The sequence below is a fragment of the Callospermophilus lateralis genome, chromosome 1, assembly GCF_048772815.1.
Source record: "Callospermophilus lateralis isolate mCalLat2 chromosome 1, mCalLat2.hap1, whole genome shotgun sequence".
In the NCBI taxonomy this organism is placed as follows: Eukaryota; Metazoa; Chordata; class Mammalia; order Rodentia; family Sciuridae; genus Callospermophilus; species Callospermophilus lateralis.
In genome coordinates, this window is record NC_135305.1 from 58,723,337 (window position 1) to 58,741,859 (window position 18,523).

The 18,523-nt window shown below is 41.1% G+C and overlaps 1 protein-coding gene across 2 annotated transcripts in view; it reads right to left on the reverse strand.

The window, feature by feature from the left end:
• Positions 1–1,305: 1,305 nt before the first annotated feature.
• Positions 1,306–18,523, reverse strand: part of Magi2 (membrane associated guanylate kinase, WW and PDZ domain containing 2) — a 1,283,222-nt gene continuing 1,266,004 nt past the window's right edge. For both annotated transcript variants that reach the window (XM_076862515.2, XM_076862511.2), the window contains one exon: positions 1,306–1,964. In XM_076862515.2, coding sequence (XP_076718630.2) covers positions 1,306–1,964 — 659 coding nt within the window. The remainder of the gene's footprint in view (positions 1,965–18,523) is intronic.

The following is an 18,523-nucleotide window of genomic DNA, read 5'->3' on the forward strand; positions in this document are numbered from 1 at the left end:
ATTACAAAGAAATACTAAAACAGCAGGGAAGAAAGGCAAGTCTTAGAATTTCACTAGGGGATCAATCATAGATTCATGAAGATAAAACACAAACATTTGGAGGTTGCTAATGAAATAACAAAATTGCAGAAAACATAGGGCAAAAGCAAACCGAATGGAAACAAAAATGAATAAGGAAAGATAAGCAGAAGTGAATGCTAAAAGTACTCGTGTTCTTTAATGAAAATAAATTAGTTATAATAGTGATTTTTTTAATATTAGAGATTCATTGTAATCTGGGAAATATAAGAGAAATACTTTGCCTTTGTTCTGTCAAAATGAAGTAATGGAGTGGGTTTAAAACAAGACAATAAAATAAGAGAAATACAACTGTGTTGACAAAGAAACTATCTTTGCTAGTCTGGGACAACAGGAAAGCCTTTTCATAAAGGAACTGCAGCGTTGCCAATCTTGATTAAACAAATTGTGGTCTTTCAATTCTAAAAGTCATATTTTAGAGGAAAATCAATTAAGATCTATGAGCTAAACAGCAAAACTCTGACTTATGGCAAACTGTTTCCTAGGATACAATTTTTAAACCTTTTTTTTCCTACCACTGAAAATGTACAGAAATATGATTTGATCACAGAAATGGCAGTAAAAATGGCATCACACCAATGAATTCACTATATTTCTAACATCCTGCTGTATGCAGGGAACAGCGCTAATACTGGTGATGGATGCCAAGGGTGAGCCATGGAAACATGTCATGGGCGAACAGTTCCGAATGTTTCAAAAGAAACCCTTTAACCCCTGACTAGATATGTCAAGAACAATTTATTTACAACGCTTTAGATCAATTAAAAGATATAATCTTGTCTCAGTTTCAGCTTGCTCCGTGCAGTTTGATTTTTAAGGCGATATTCCAGTTTGTGATTGCTCTTAACTTGTCCGGTTTCTTGATATAAAGTTTGGATGACATCCAAATCCTTCATGCAGTGGGGGGGAATTTTTTTTCTTTCTTTCTTATTTTTTTTAAAACTAAAGCTACACTGCATCGTCTCTCTGTGATGTTCTTCACTTTATTTTGGTTCTTCCATAGCTGCCAAAGCCCCCACCGTGGAACCGGGGGCTTTAGGATCAGTTTAGGTCTGCGTGTGGACGCCGTGCAGCCCATGCTCGCTGGACGTGTGGGACTTCACATCGATGCTCCCAGGCCTTGGTGCCTCGCGGATCTATGCGTGTGACAGTGAAAATAAATTAAAACGCCATGAAACGGAACCTAAGAAGAACGGCCTGTGCCAGGGCGCGTGGTGGGCATTGGCCTCATCTGCTGGCGGCCGAGGCGCCGGGCTTGAGCACGCCGGGCAGCTTGTCGGAGCCCGGCACCTTCCAGGGCCCCGGCGCCACGGCCGCCTTGCGCGCTGGGGCGCCCCCTGGGGGCCGCGGGCCTTGCCGGGGACCCGCGCGCGCGCCCGCCCTGCCTTCAGCCTCCCGCGCGCCCGGCCGCTCCCCGCCGCCCCGGCCCGCGAGCGCAGCCCCGGGGCCGTCGCGCCGGCCGAGCTCGGGGCCCGGCGCGGCGCGGAGACCCTCCTTCCCGCCGGCCCTCGCCGCGTCCGCCGCGTCCGCCGCCGCGAGCCCGGGCGCCCTGGCCTCCGAGGTGGGCCTGCCGGCCTCGGGCCGCCCCTGGCCGCCGGGCGCCTCCTCGAGCCTCGGCCGCGCGGCCCTCTGCGGACTCGCCGAGCGCTCTCTCTGCTCCCCGAGGCGCTGCTTCTTCTGGCCGCCGGCTGAAAGCTCCTTTGGTTTCCTAACGTCGTGTTCCCTTTTGATATCCCAAGTCGGGTCTGGGCTTATCTGGTGGGAAGGGTCGGAGGGTGGGGCTGGATGCGATGGAGAGAATGGAGAGAGGATGTCTTCGAGGGAGACGCCTACTTCCGGCAGACCTGGGGAGGCGGCAGCGGGAGTACTCCAGGAGTTGGGTTCGTCTGTGGACACGAAGAACAGGCGTTAGGCCGTCCGCAGCGCAGGTCCCACACTCCCGCGACCTCCCGGGGACAAAGGCAGGCAGCCCCGGGGGACTGCTTTCAAGGCCCCAGGCTACCCCCACCCTCACTGCCAGGAGGGCAGTGCCCGCGCCCAGGGAGATTTTGTGCTTTCTCTTACTCTGCCCGCGCTCTTTGGTAGACCAGGGAGGTCTACCCTTCGCCTAGGCCCTCTAACTTCTTGAGGTGCCATCAGGCCTGACAGTGCTTTGGGCACATTGACTTGGCAGCTCTTGAATCAACGGTTCTCAAACTCAAGTAAACATTGGAATCACTCTGGATGGATTGCCCAGGGACCAGGCTGGGAGATCCCAGCAGTTAAGAGGCCTACATCTCTCTATATTTTTAACAATTACCAAGGCAGTTCTGAAAAAGACAGCCAAGGTTTGAGGAAAAAATGTTCTGGGTAGTTTGAAGTGCTTGGGGAGAGTGACTTTCTCAACCATTAGGTGTCACTCAAAGCATAATCCTTAGCTACTGCCAGATAATCTCAGAATTTGAATAAATTCACCTAAAAACTCTCATTGTTATTTTGCCTTTAAAAACACCATTGTCCTTAATTCTTTTTGTAGTTCTAACATGGAATGCCTCCAGACTAAATAATAAATGGTTCTTTCTAGGAAGCCTAGTTTCAGCATTTATTTAGGATGTAAACCATTTCCAAAAAGGATTTAAGACAATTTACAACATCAAGACACATATAAAGCAGAATGATAAAAATGAGAAGTGACTTTTTTTTTTTTTTTTAAAGCAACCACTGGTCAGAAAGCCAAGTAGAAGGACAGATGTGTTAGAAATCCAAGATGAGTTAGTTACTACCATGAGCAACAACATTATCCTTGAGTTTCTGCCCCACTAAAGCAAAATTGAAGCAGAACAATTCAACGCAGCGAACCCTTGATATTTGTGACAAAATGTCTCCTGACTTTGGAAATCCTCAAACTTTGTAATACCATTCTAAACTGTAATTTTTTTTCTTTGAGGAATTGGTATAGGGTCATGGGTGGGGAACAACAACAACAAAAAACCCACATTCATAATTGAATTCTAGGTGGCTGGTGAGCATCCCTTACTAGCTGGAAGATTCAGCCCCACACACCAGTTTCAGTGTATGTGATTCAAGTTCCATACATATACAGTCTGTGAAAGTCAAGGGTTTACTTTAAGTTGGAGCTTCTTATATGGTACCTTTGATATTGATCTATAAAGAGATGAGCAGAGGAGGAGGGCAGTGGGGCTGATTTTTCCAATAATTCTGGTTACCCTTAGAATATCAAATCAACTATTAAAAAAACCTCTCTCTTTTGATGTGCAATTTGAATATTTTTAGGCACAGTGTTATCTTCCTTCTTTCCATAGATTGATGTCCATTATCATTTTCACATGCTAAGTAAAAAATCCTAGGAAAGCATCAGAAGACCTGGAATCTAATCATTCCTCTGGCATTTATTTACCAATAATGTGATTTTGGGCCAACCACTGATCTCTCTGAGCCTCAATTTCTTCCTTTATAAGATGGGGCTAAAATGTCCAACCTCATGGATATGAGATATATACTTCCTAAGGGAGAAACACTTGCAACTGGAGGGTTATGATGACTATTTTCACATAGTTGAGCCTTATTTTTCCTCTGTGCTACAGTGGCTGCCCACTTAGGGTTTGGGCTCCTGTGGAAGCTGCCTTGGAACTGGCTTCTGTGGAACTAGCAGATTTGGAGGTGAGGTTTTGGATAAGTGCAAGAGGTCAGTTATTCCCATATGCTATGATTCCCAGAAGTGGTTTTGCTATACTTCAGATATTCCTGGTTACCTTAAAGAATAATCTGCAACCAATGCAAAAATGTTCAATGAAAAGGGGACTAGGTCCTTTGGGCAGCAGTAGAGTTCAAAATCAACGATAGTGGTAACTTCACCCACATAGGAAGATTTTGCTTTAAAGAGTTAAAAGTGGGCCAAGTATGGTGGCATATCCCTGTAATCCAAGTGGCTCAGGAGCCTGAAGCAGGAGGATCACAAATTCAAGTCTAGCTTCAGCAACTTAGTGAGGACATAAGCAACTTAGCAAGACCCTGTCTCAAAAAATAAAATGGAATGGGGCTGTGGTTTATGGTAAAGCACCCCTAGGTTCAATTCTGGTACCAAGAGTGGGGTAGTTAAAAGTAGGCTTCAGAGGCCTAGCTATAGGATAGTGTGTGCAAGGGTAGTCTCTGACTTGAACCAGAGTAATGATATTTCACATTGTAATAGCTCTTTTCCCCACCATTACATCACATATGGTAGAGTCAATTAGCTGGCCTTAAATTACTTCTGAGACATAGGGAGAAGGCTGACATTATTCACACCATTTCCTGAAGGAGGAATTGAAGCAGAGAGAGGTTAAGTAACTTGACCAAGATTACAAAATAGGCCACCCAGGAGTAAAATTTGGGCTTCTTTACTCTTTTCACTTACTGAGAAAACTGTCCCAAGCCGTTACCTTGCAAATAGGATCCAAACTTGTGAAATGAACATGCTCAGTAGCCACTGCTAACCAACAGTAGCTAAGTACCATCACTGAACAGAATACTTAGCTTTTATTCCAGAACATCTTACCTACCATGTGTCTGGTATTGAACTGGAGAGTTCCTGTCCAGGAATATGAAAAATGTTGAGCCACACATATAAATGGCCATCAGATGACCTCAGATTACTTCTGAGATAAGGGGAGACTGTCTTTCCTTCTATTCTTGCCTTCCTTAAGTGATTATTTACAAATACAAAGGGATTTCTCTTATTATAAAAAGATTTCCCAAGAGTTTGTTTGTAGATCATTAAATATTAAGTGGGAGAAATTAAAAGTTAGAATGTTCTAAGCTCCTGCCTATTAAGAATATTAATCAGAAATTGAAATTTTATCAATTTATCATAAAGTAAAAATGATTTCAAAGTGGACATATATGTATGGTTTTATATTTTCCATTTTTTGTGCAAAGGAACTCTCCAGTTCAATTCTAAATATTTCCTCTCTAAACATGTGGTGTCCTTACAGACATGAACCTGCAAAACTCCATAAAGCACCAAGAGGCAGGCAGCCTCTTTACCCAACTGGCCCTATCCCTACCTTAAGGTGACATGAAGTGTGGATAGGAAGAGACTTCTCTAATATTTCAAATTCTAGTTTTCATGAAATCTTGACACACTATAGACAGAAGAATTCCATTTAGTTCTGATTCCTTTGGACAATGTTTTTGCTTTCTTTATTCCCTTCTTTCTTTCTCCTCTCCCTTCTTCTTTTCTTTCTTTCTTGAACTTGGGCACTGGCTAAAGCATGTGATCATGCTCATTTACAAAGTAGTGATCAAACATGATATGCTCTATAGTCTTTCCTGTCTGAAATGTTCTAATTAAAATTAGAAATCACAGAGATGCATTCTAGAAAGAAAGCAACTGACACATCTGGCCTGCTGGGATTTCTGCAGCTCCCTCATCCAAACAATGTCCCCAGGTTCACTGGCTGAAACCAGAAGGAAGAAGCTTTTCATTCCAAACTGGCTATCTCAGCCTGTCCTCTTCCACCTACAACAGTAAAACTTCTTGTTGTCAACCCAGAAGATGCTTCTCTGTATTCATCCTTTCACTTGCCACATTTTCACACAATCAATACTTCTAGAACCAAACTGGACCCTTTGCTTTCGTGAGATTCTGTTCTCCTGCTCTTCATCCGACCTTTCTGGTAATTCTTTCTCACTTTCCTGTCTCTTCTTCTTTTCCCGGACCTCCTTAGGATTTGATCTTGGCTAATTTTTTTCTTCCACAGATCATCTGAGGGGTTCTCATCTATTTGTGTAGCTTTTATACAGCGGTACTACCAAATGTTTCTGCTGAGCTTTCTGCTACCAGCTCTATGCTGGTGTTTCCATCCACCTTCCTGATGGCTCTACCTGATTGACATCTTTATTGTGACAAATCCAAAACAGAAACATTTCCTCTCCAAGCTTGTTCTTCATTCTCCCTCATTTCCTCATCTCAGTAAGTGGTATAGTCACCACTTGGCATTATCCTCAATTCCTTGCTCTCCTTTGTCTCACCTGTATAATATACCTACAAATCTTATTAGTATTATCTTTAAACATAGTGGATTTTATTAACTTATGTTCGCCTAAATTTTCACCACTATAGTTCAAGCTACAGGGAATTCTCTGGAAGGATGAGACCAGGGTAGGATGCTCAAGACTATCTCAGATAAAAGAAGGCTATGGATATCGTTCATAAACCCTCGAGGAGATTGGTAAAGACAAAAATTCCAAAACTGAAGTTCAGTACTGTTTAGAAAAGAGCAGTGCAATGTACTACGAACCACGCGTCCTCCACAGGAAACCTGTGTAGTTAACCCACTCCAAGGGTTGGCCTGCCAAGCTGTCTTTTCTCACATGGGCTACCACAGTAACCCCTCTTTTCCTTCCTTCCACCCTTCTGCAATGAATCTCCCTATAGTATCTGCCACAATCTCTGAGACATAAGTTAGATTATCCCATTCCTTGCTTAAGACTTTCAGTAGCTTCCCACTGCTCTTGGATTAAAACCCCAAATTATTCACATAGCCTACAGAAGCCTATATGATTTAGCTTGTGTCTCTTCCCACCTCCATCTCCATTCATTCCCTATTCTCCACCACACTGTTTTATGTTCTTTTCAGGGATGTCACTGTTGTGTCCTCTGCTATGGAAGTCTCTCCTCCCAACCACTTGTGTGGTGGGTTTCTTTCATCTTTGGACTCTTGAATGTCACCCTAGAGAACTCCAATCTGTGGAAGGTACGCTATCCTCCTCAACGGCATCCTGTCTTTATTTCCTCCTAAACATAGCTCGTAATTGTGCATTTGTTTGTTTATTTGATTAACATCAGTTTCAAATGCCAGTTATAAACTTCCTGAGGGCAATGACCACATTGGTCTTGTTTATCATGGTGTGCTTAATAACCGAGATAGTGCTTGACACAAAAATAAGTGCTTGATGAATATTTGATGAGTGAATAAATCTACTCCCCAAATGGAATTGGCAGACCTGAAACCAAATGCCTACTTGAGGAAACACTTCAGGGCAAACAATTTTTATTTAAATTATAGTATGTCAAAAGCAGAGTTGTGTCTGTGACTTTTATCATTCTTGAGAGGGGAGGATGGTTGTGAAATGGTAATGCATATTTGAAATGGGAGGGGAGATGACTGAATGTTGGGGGAAGTGTAGAAGGAGGAAGCCAGCGGCAGAGAGCCTCCATTTTCAATGAATCCCCTGAATTTCCACTGATGATTTTTTTCCCTTGTTAGTTTCATCAACTGTAAGGATGTAATGGCTTTGCTTAAAGGAGCTTCATCCCTGAGGATTATTTACCCAAAATGCTAAGGAATGTTCTCACCACCCCATGGGTAAGATGGAGCTTAAATACTGTATGTTCCATTGTGAGAGAAGCAAATCCTTCTCCTAAATGAGGAACAAGCTTCTTGCCCTTCCTAATACCATTTCTACCAAGATTGTGGCTGTCTAGAACATAGACTGATTAATACAGAAGTATATGTTCTTGGTATAAATACACACAGATTATGCACACACACAATTATTTTTGAGTTAAAAGATGTATGATCTCTTAAATTATCTTGCAGGAGCCCAGAAATATTGAAAAGGAAAATGTACTCCTTTCACTTCATATGCTGAGATAAAAATCCTAATATACAGGAACTATGATTCAACAGCTTGTTTAGTTTTTAAAATATAACCCAAGTGACAGTAACCAGAGAGCTGACCTGCTAGGAATATACTGCTTGTTGCAGTAAATAAGTATCTATATTATTGGTTTTTCCAGATGGCTGTAATCTCTGGGGAAAAAATGTACAGAGGAGGAAAGCATAACTCAAATCAAGGGAGAGTTATTTTGATCCTGTGCTGAATAAGGCAGAAACCCTTAGAGGGAGCCAGAGACTGTGGCAGGGGAAAGAGGGCCTGTCATCTGCCCTATACTTCATCAATAGACTCAGGGCTTCCAGTTGGCTGAATTGTCCTCCAATCCCTGAATAAAAATCCCTATATTGCTTTCCTCCTTTTGGTACAGGACTTGGACCCAGGACAAACCAAATACGTGCATTTTGGAGTGGGATGCTCAGGAAGATAATAATTCATTGCTATTAGTACTACGATAGTGATACCAATATGAATGAGGCACTTGCCAGGGCCTGACACTCTTCTAAGCCCTTGAAATGTATTAACTCACATTAAAACATGCAAACTGACAGGCTTTACTGAGAAGGCTGCTGAGACACAGGGCTCCAATAACATGCTCAAGACCACTTAGCTAGCAGGGCTGTTGAATGACCTTCTGAATTGGATGATGTACAACAAACTTAGCGGGAGCACTGTCACCAGAATAGCCTTGCTTTTTCTATTCCAACTGAGAAATGGGGGCTCATATCTTCTTCTGGGGTGATGCAACAGAACCTTCATCTATGGTGATGGTCAGAAGCAGATCTATTGATATTTCTAATGGAGACTCTGAAAAGCCATTTGTGTTTGAAACTTAGACACAGAAGGACCATCACTATAGTCAAGTACTGATTTGTGAAAAAGCTGGAAATATGAGCATGAATCAAAGAACACTAAGATTAGAAATTTTTATGGGCAGGGATAATACCTTATATTTTAAAAATATTTCTCTCAAAGTCACTCCTTGAACCAGGATTGAGTTGAAAATACTCCTATTAGATATTGGAAACACGGAATCAGTTTGAGACACATGTACTTTTTCTGCTAAATAAGTAAAATTATTCTGCAAAGAGATCCATGAATTTGGTGTTACTTCTTACTATATAAACTTTTCCTGCTGAAACCTACTGTTGACTGGGGTTAGTGAATAATTATGAGGATGTATTGGAGTCTATTTTTTCTAATTTGAAATATTATTAGTAAATATATAAATGATTAAGGTAGATCAAAGGACAGTAATGTGAAGTCATTTGGTATTCAATAGAAAAACCTGTTAAAGGATTGTGTCCAAACCATAATGAGGCATTTGGGTCTGTTCAACCATCACTAAAGTGATTGCTTTTTGTAATAAAATATAAACAAGAAAAATGTGCATCTAAAATATTTTGGAAATTAACTATTTTCCTATATTTCTGCTCTTTTTGAAGTGTTGTTTCTAGTCTGGAGACATTGTTAATGGTCTTTAAACATGTATATGTTTCACCTTTATTACCAGAGAGATGTAAATGAGGTGTTACAAACATTATTAATAACTTTAAAAATAGTGACCATATTTGCTTATTGAAGCTTCACATTTACCCTCATTCTGAAAGCATAATCTAAGGAGTGTTGTGAAATATGTGGCATGTTTTAGCTCATCTGTGGCTGAAGGGGTCAGTCTCAGAGTTAGATTGGGCCATTAATGGACTATTTCCTGAGTGCTTCAAGTGTACTAGTACTGTGCTGTGTGTGGTATCATGTATATTACCTTGTACTTCTCACAACAGTTCTAAGAACCAAGGTGCTATTATCCTCATTTCACAGATTAGGAAACTAAGGCAATTTGACAAGACCATTTAACCAGTAAGTGTGAATCAGGATAACTGACTACCTAATTCCAGAGTCTATGCCCAAATCACCAGGATTCTAATCCAAGGCTTTCCAACTTTTTCACATCAGTTCGCGAACAGGAAAGGACAATTCATAGATAAACACTGGAATTCACTTAAAAAGAGCAGGTTCTGAAGACAACCCTTCCTCAATGTCCTCAGGGCTAAGGGGAATCAATATCCTGTGGCAAGTTTTAGCAACCTCAGAGGTGTGTCTTAGCACAGGTTAGGAACCTCTTAGTGATTTCATTTGGTCTGGGGATGTGGGGTTGTCTAGGGATCAGTTCAAATTAGTAAAATATTTGCATTGTAGGATATATAAGAAATTTGCTGGTTAATTTAATATAAGGATGATTTAAGTGTTTGAAGGGGGCTTGGAGGCCTTTTTACCCTCAAATTAAAGAAAGGCTCCAAAGTAGTGGTTTTCAAACTTTCGGAAATCAATGTACCTTCTTTTTCAAATAAATTTGTCGGTGATAAGCCAATATGTAAAATCAGATAAAAAATGATGCTGTTTTGACTGGTGGTGGTAGTGGTGGTGGTGGGGGTTTGAACCTAAGCTTCCTGCATTCATTCTCCCTCCCTACCCGTCACCAGCCCCAGTTTGAAAACCACTGCATGAAGAAGGTTTATCTCTCAAAGTTTGTTCAAATGCAGAAATCTCTACTTAGGTGGTAGAAAGGAAGGAAGTCAGGGAAGATTTGCTTAAGAGATTATTTTCTAAGTGTTAGTAGCTGGGAGTTGGACTCAGGGCTGGGCACAGGCAGTAGCAAATGTGCTCACACAATGTGTTCCCACAGCCAGCAATGACAAGCTTCACCTTTCCAGGACTTTGTGTGTGGGGAGGGTGAGGGGCCACTCAGTCCTGTGCAGCCCCTTCTTGTCAGTTCACAGCCCTACGGGTTTGAGATCTGTCCTACTTGTCTCTTGTGGAGAGAGTGTGAACTGGGAGGCTTCTATTTAATCTCCCACTTGGTGTGAATGCAGGCAAGTTGGACAAATGTTTTCAGCCTCAATTTCTCATCCATAACATAGAATAACTCCTGCTCTACTTCTTTGTCAGACAAAATAAGGTATATTTATTGTGTATATTTATATGTTTATACATACACCAGCTATGAAGTTGTTTCAGTTCAAATTTTAAAATGGGTGAAAGATTTGAAGGGATACTTTACCAAAATGATATCTGCTGGTGAATAAGCACATAAAAAGATGTTCTTATTAATTTCATTAGTAGAAAAATGAAAATTAAAACTATGGGGTGAAGTCACTACAGCCTTCCTATTATGGCTAAATTAAACAGCAGCAACAGCACGAATGAAAACAACTAGCAAGAATATGGAGCAACTAAACCTCTCACAGTAGCTGTTGGAAACGAACAGTTTCTTTACAAAACAGTCTGGCAGTTTCTTAAAAAGTTAAAACATTTAGTTTCCAACCAACCCAGCCATGCCACTCTGAGTTGCCTTCCTGAGTAAGATCAAAATTTATCCTCATACAAAAACCTGTATGTGAAGTTTCATAGTGACTTTATTATCACCCCTAACTGGAAACCCCTGAAATGTCTATCTACTGCCAAGTGGATAAACACTCTGAGTACAATAGTACTCAGCTCCGAAATGAAACAAATGACATGCACTCAGCAACGGCAATGAATTTCAGATACATTATGCTAGTGAAAGAAGCTTGATTCAAAAGGTGACGTTCTAGTGATTCCATCTATATGACAGTCTCAAGTAGGCAAATGAAAGGAACAGAAAACTAACCAATGGTTTCCAGAAGCTGGGTGTGGGAGGAGGTTTAACCACAACAGAGAATGAGAAAATGCTAATAGGTTAGGGTCTGTTCTATATTTTGATTTTATTGTATGTAAATTAAACCTTGATTTTAAAAAATGGGAGAAAATTAATGGTGCTGATAAAGTGTTTTTAAGCATGGCTGAAAAAGTCTTTTAAAATTGGTTACACCTTTTGCAAATAATGTTCCCAGCACTACTTTGTTTGATAGCCTCCCTCTGCGTCCCTCACCATTGGACCAAGATAAGCCTCAGCCCAACGAAACCGATAATGAATTCTGAGTTCACAGAGTTAGAATAATCTGAATTAAAGAGGTTTTACTTTAATCTATAGAGGGCACCTTTAATCTTAAATCTTTTCTAGAATCATGCTCTTTATCACAGAAATATAGCCCTGTCTGATGTGGCAGAGAGCCTAACTAAGGGATGAGAATCATCAGTCAGAGGTACCTATCTCCTGGGAAAAATGATGGAAACTGATGATAGCCACATCTTGCTAAAGATGGAAGAAATGAAAGTCAGTTACTCAGAGGATATTCACACAGGGCTGGAATTGAACCCAGGATCTCATGCATGCAGGACAAGCACTCTACCACTGAGCTACACCCCAGCCCTCAGATGCTCTAGGTGCCAGCTTCTGGAGTTACTTAATCACAGTCTTCCTCAGGAGTCTCTCATCTCCTCTGTACATCATTCACAGACAGGACTCAGACATAACATTAATTCACTTCTAGGGTAAAGCCCACATGGTGTATAATAGGTGATATCCCAATTCTGTTCTGTACCTAGCTTTATATTTTGTCTTTCTTCTCTTTGTCCTCCACTGCCCCCTCCCCCGCCCTGTCTCTCTGTTGGTCCAGTACTTAGCTGCTATATTCATTTTCTTTTTTATATTCAACAAATTGAGCATCTACTTTTTGTCTTTGCACTATGAAACAAGCACCATTTCTATCTTCATGGGCCTTACTATCATAGTGGAAGAGGCTGAAATAGGTAACAATAGAAACTGTGACATGAGTCAGTGTAATGAGGAAAGATAACGTTTAGGAGATGAACTATGGGGTGCTTGGTAGGGACCCGAAGGAGGAGCAGGTGGTCGGTCACTTGGACCATGAACACTCTAGGCAGAAAGACCTTAACGAGACAGGGGTTGGCAGAGGGAGGCTACCAAAAGCAGAAGAGGGGAAGCATGAGACCACCTGGGGCTTTTATAAGGAGTTTGAATTGTGTTCTGAGTGTGACAGAAACCACTAAATGGTTCTTAGCAGAAAGACCAACAAGCTGCTGTGTGCGGAATGGACTATAGGTGGAATCACAAAGCCGAGTCAGTCAAGAGACTTTTGTGGTAGTTTGGGCAAGAAATGATAGTGCTTGGACTTGGAGCAGGGTGGTGAGAAGAGGTTGGATGCAGGAGGTGTTTTTGAAGACAGGCTGAATTTGACCCACTGATGGATTACATATGGGGTACAAGGAAAGAGAGCCCAGGGATTTCTTTTATACTCGTTCACTAGAAAGTGTACTGGTTTTTACACAGGCTTGTGCAAGGCACTAGAGAGGTAAAGATGAACAAGACACAATTAGTGCCTTCAAGGAAATCAGACTGTACTACTTTGGATTTCTAGATTTATGGGGGCCAGCCAGAGTGCCTGTGGAGTAGACAGGAAGAGAAGAGATTGTTTTGTGAATAGGACTTAAGGAAAGTTTCAGTTTGTGTTTGAAGGGAGATTAACAGTTCCACGCAGAGTAGGGAAGAGTATTCCAGAAAGCGGAGTCAGCAAGTGCAGTGGTCCAGGGTGTTGGGGGTGGGGGGTTGATGTGGAAATGGGGAGGGGCACTTGGTAGTGATAGCAAAGGAGTCTTGGGAGGCAGGTTGTCACTAAGGAGTGAGAACTTCTCTCAGAAGACAATGGGGACACCAGGAGGCTTTTAAGCAGGAGAGTGATAAGGGTGATCCGTCCTTTTTATCTAAACAGGTAAGTTAATTTACTGTTATTGACAAGTAAATTATACTTAAATTAGAACTTACTTAATGTGTGTTGCTTCAATCAGAGCCTTGTTTTGTTTTAGATGCTTTTATCAACAAATGGAATTTCCTTTTACTTTATTGGTGTTGGCAAGCAGAAGGATAATAACTCTTAGGGCAGAGGAATACTATTAATCTTGTGGTTAATGAATATTGAATATCTACTCTGTCCCAGGCACTCTATTAAGGGTTGAGAATTCAGCATAAAAGAAGTCCTAGCTCTTATGGAGTTTACTGCAGGAGGGAGACATAGAACAAATGATATCAAATCTCATCTATCAAAAAATAAAATTAAAAAAAAAAGGTAGCCACAGAAGTATTTATTGGGGAGCTAATCTCATTTAGGAATTCAGGGAGGTCTCACTGAGGAAATAACTTCAAGTGAGGACTAGGTTGATTATAATTTTATTATTAGCAGGAAAATCATCTCCTATTTCTTTAATAATTAGCCTTTCTTTCAAGTGGTTCTTCTATTTTGGAGCATGTCCAGATCTTGCCTGCTTTCAAAAGAGATAAAACCAAATATCTCATTTTTATATACCCAAATTAAGCTTTTCATTATTTTAAGAAATGTATTATTATTTTTCACAACAGCTATGCAGTCTTGACTTGCCTACATTCATACCTTCGCTCATTCATTTGTTCAAGCTCTGTGCACAGAATATGAAGGGACTCTGAATAGGGGGTCATAGACGGATAAGATGAGGTGTGGAGTGACAGGAAATGAAGCCACAGGGAGTTTTCTCGATTGTAGGACACACACAGGACTGGTGGGTCTATTGTGCAGGTATTGGAGAATCACTGGAAGATTTGAAGCCTGGTCTTCAAAGACATGTGTTATGTCACTGGCATGGAGGACAGAGTGAGGGACAAAGATGGGGATATGACACTGGGGCAGGAGTCACAGTTGCAGGATGCTCTGCTGTGCAGGGGAGAGATGAGAAGAAACAGGGACAAGGCAGGAAAGATCAGTTACAGAAGATGTGCAGAAGGAAGAACAACAGGACTAGATGTGTGAAGGTGGGGGAGTGTGAGTGAGGGGTCCTGAGTGGCTCTCAGGAGTTGTGTGACAGGATGTTGGTGTCTATGACTGAGACTGGGAATATAGATTGGAGGACAAGCAGGTTCAGATCTCCCCAGTGAGGACATTTTGAAACCTTCGTTAACATCCTCCTTTCTCTTAATCTCTTTAGTCTTTCATTAAATTCCCTCTGCATTTATTTCAGAATGTCCATGGGCTTCACCCCACTGTTCCAAGGCTAACCTTGACCCTCACTACTTTAACCTTAGATAATTACGGCATCATCCTGGTTTGCTGTCTTGCCACTAGCTTCCCCTCTTCAGCTCATTCTGAATCCTGAAATATATTCTCTTTTTTGACATCTCATCATGAGTTCTTTTTTTTTTTAACTTCAGTTTTTGTCTTGATTCATGTGTTTATTCACCTTTTATGTCTTTCTTTTGCCATTAAATTATAAGTTCATTGAAGATAGAAACTGTGTTTTAAATCTTCCTTGTATTGTCAGTAGTGCCTACCAAAAATCTTGCCCAGTATATCTGTGTTGATTAAATTTTGCTTTAAAACCAGTAAGAATTCATTGTAGTAGATATGACTATGAAGTCTCAGAATTCAAAGCATTTTTAAAAAAGTCAGGTATTGGGCTGTGTGTGTGCTTGGGTTTTAAGTTAGGTCATCCAAGTTCTTGCTAATAGCAGCCTGAGGTAGATCAGGTACTGAGTGGATTCCATCTTAACAGCTTGTTTTGTAACATCAGTATTCATGAATACCACAGACACAGAAGAGACTTGAAATCTAGAGTTGAGGCAGTGTAGATCTAGATCTTAGCATTATTATTAACTACTTGTGTGGTTTTGGGGAAATTACTTCTCTGAGACTGATAAAATATCTACCTTAGAGATCTTTCATGAAAATTAAAATTATGCACACTTTCATAAAGTTAAATGAGCATCTAACACATTTTTAGCACATAGTAAGCACTTGTAAAAACAAATGATCATGGTAAAAACCAAGTGACATTCATTGGGCATTTATTCTTCATGCCAAGTGCTCTGCATGCATCCTGTCATTTAAATTTCACAGCAAACCTATGAGGTCTTTTTATCTTCATTACACAGAGGAGGAAACAGAGGTTCATGAAAGTTGAGTGGCTCATCCAGGGATTGTCCCTTTGACCCTCTGTAGTCATTGGGTAACTTTTGTTTAAAGTTTTCATAAAAAGCAAAAGGAGAGGTGTGGGTTTGTCACTTTTTTCTCAATATCCTGCAGAAGATGCTATGAGCACAGCAATGACTCTAGGGACAGATGAACAGTTGGAGATTCTGGTAGATCTGCCAGCTTGATAACCCACCTGTGCAGGAACCACGGCCAACACAGCATCCACAGAAGGTACTATCATAAAGGAAAGCAGTGGCTGCTGCAAACAAGCCCTTCGGCAGGTGGAGGCCCTGGCTGTGCATGGCCTAGCTGGGGATTCTAAACTTAGGGCCCAGAGGCAGCTGTGTCCTTCATTCCAGCTGCAAGCTCCTGATTTTTGCCTCTTTTCTTCTCTGTTTGATGATATAGAAAAACTTTACCTCCTTCCCATGGGGTTGTGAAAGCCCCCATATCTTCCCTGCTTTGGTAACAAAGGACAAAAGGTAACACTATTTGGAGCCAGCAACTGTGTTCAGATCACAGTTCCCAAGGTTGGGGTTGGGGTCTATGGGACAGGATGAATACAGGTGGGAAGAGAGGGAAATGACAGGATCCGGGGTTGGACTACATTAGAGACTAGCTGAAGACAGAAATGGCCTGGAGCCAGGTAGGTCAAGGGCAGTGGGGGTGAGAGAAGTGGTGAGTTTGCCTGACCTTAAAAAGGAGACTTTTGGCTAGGGTCTAATAAAACCTGCCTATGAATTTTTATTTCTGCAGACAGTCCCAGGTCTTCCTAGAAAAAAAGTGACTGGCATCATTTTCTGTAGATTTTAGGACTCATATATAGCGGCCTATTTCAAGCAGGTTTAATTTCATTTTAGCCAAAGATAAGATTGTTTATGGAGCCATTTCTTCAGCAATAAAATTGAACTGGAAAGAAATATCAGAAACTATCTGACTGTCTTTGCAGACGATAATTTATGAGGGCCTTGAATTTTTTACCGATTTGTGTGTGAACATGTACCAAGACCCTAATGTATCAGCACCTCAAATGAGGGCTGCAGACAGGCAGAGAGCGATGGGATGGCTTGGGAAAGGTAGCTGAGTAGTAGCTGACAGGTAGTGGCAATGGTAGCTGAGGGCACAGGTGTTGTGTGGATGGCCCGCCGTGGAGAGGTCCCTTTTGGTATTCAATGCCTTCTGAAGAAGCAGGAATTGGCTCCTGGGCTGTGTGCACGTTTGGAAACACACCGCCTGACTGCATGCGTGGACTCTTAGTACAGAGCCTGGACCTTCGGTGTTAGCTCCTCAGAGAAGTCCTCTTCCCACTTTACCCAAAGTGGCTTTATTTCCACCCCTGTTTTGTTTCCTTCTTTGTTTCTTTCACAACATTGGCTATAATTTAAGTGTTTACTCTTTTTTTGGTAAATGTGTCTCCCTTTACTAGAATGTAGATATCTATCTGTAAGGGACCACAATGTGTCTTGTTCAGTGCTGGAACTGTAGTCCCTGTCCGTTGCTGTGATTTCAGCCCCTAACATAGTGGCACTTACTAAGTGTTCAATAAATGTTAATTGAATGAAGAATGAATGAATCAGAGAGTGCTCATTCTCCTTTCTTGAAAATGGAACAAGCTTAATAATTTAGAGAAATACGGAAAGACCTGTCCTATCTGAATATGTGTATATATCTCAGGATATGTATCTGTATCCTTATTCATATAAGATAAACTTGATGTTATAAAAACTCTTTAGTTAAATTTTATAGTACTGTATTGTTAAATGCAAATAATTTAAAGATTATTATGCATGCTATAAAAACAATTTATATGCATTTCTAAAAATCTTAATTCTCAAAGGGTCACCTCTGGACTGGCATTACCCTGGAGCTTGATGGATCTGCAGAATTTCACCCTTCTCAACTTCATCTGGACCCAATGAGTCAATCTACATTTTAACAAGCTCCCCAGGAATTCACATAGCTACTGAAGTTTGAGAAGCAGGTTGTATTTTTAAAGATTCACAATGTAGCCTTGGAAATCATTTTGTGAACTGTAGGAGGCAGTTTAACTGAAGTTGAGGAAAGACAGAATAGCTTTGGCCAGGGAGCCAAGGGTGATGAAGTGAGTGATAGTTCCACGAAGAATGAGAAATTCTGTGCGTCACTGGCCAATTTTTGTATCAAAAATCTAAAAAAGAGTCTGTTGCTTCAGTTAGTGGGCATTTTAACTAAGCATAACTCCTGCTGTGTAACTGGCAGAGTTAACACCATGAAGCCATTCAGAATCTCACTCAGGATGGACAGAAACCATCTCTTGACTCTCAGTTGTGACTGGAGAGAAGGTCTGGTGTTTCTTAACTTTTACAAATTATTCTACTTGGTATTTAATATTCATTTATAGGATTTTTTTTTTAAAGTAGGTTAGTGAATTGACTATTGTCATAAAGAACAACTTGGAGCCTGTCTAGAACATATTCCTCAGATGTTTTTCAGCTGGTTCTGACACTTGGGCAAGGCCCTAGCTCTTCCTCTCATTTACGGCAACAATCAAAAGGATTAGAAAGATGTGGTCTCTTCTGAAAAGCTGAGTTAAAACATGAAAAACAAAAACAAAAAATCTCCATTCTATAAGTTTAGATGTGATTTGTGATAGGAAAAGTAAGTGATATGATCTCTCAAGCTTGAGTTATCAATTAAATAAGCATTTATTTGGTGCTTAAAAATGCCAGTGTGGGCTTGCTGCAGGGGAACAAAGACAATAGTACCAGATTCCTGCCTTCAAGGGGATTTATCCATGACAAATCTCTTCCTGACCTGGTGAAAAAAAAACCAGGAATCCCCTCTCTTCAATCAACTTACTTTTCCAGGGCCCTAGGTCAACAGGAGGACCAATAGCATTGAAAAAGTCTTCTTGTTTCTCATCTGGAAAA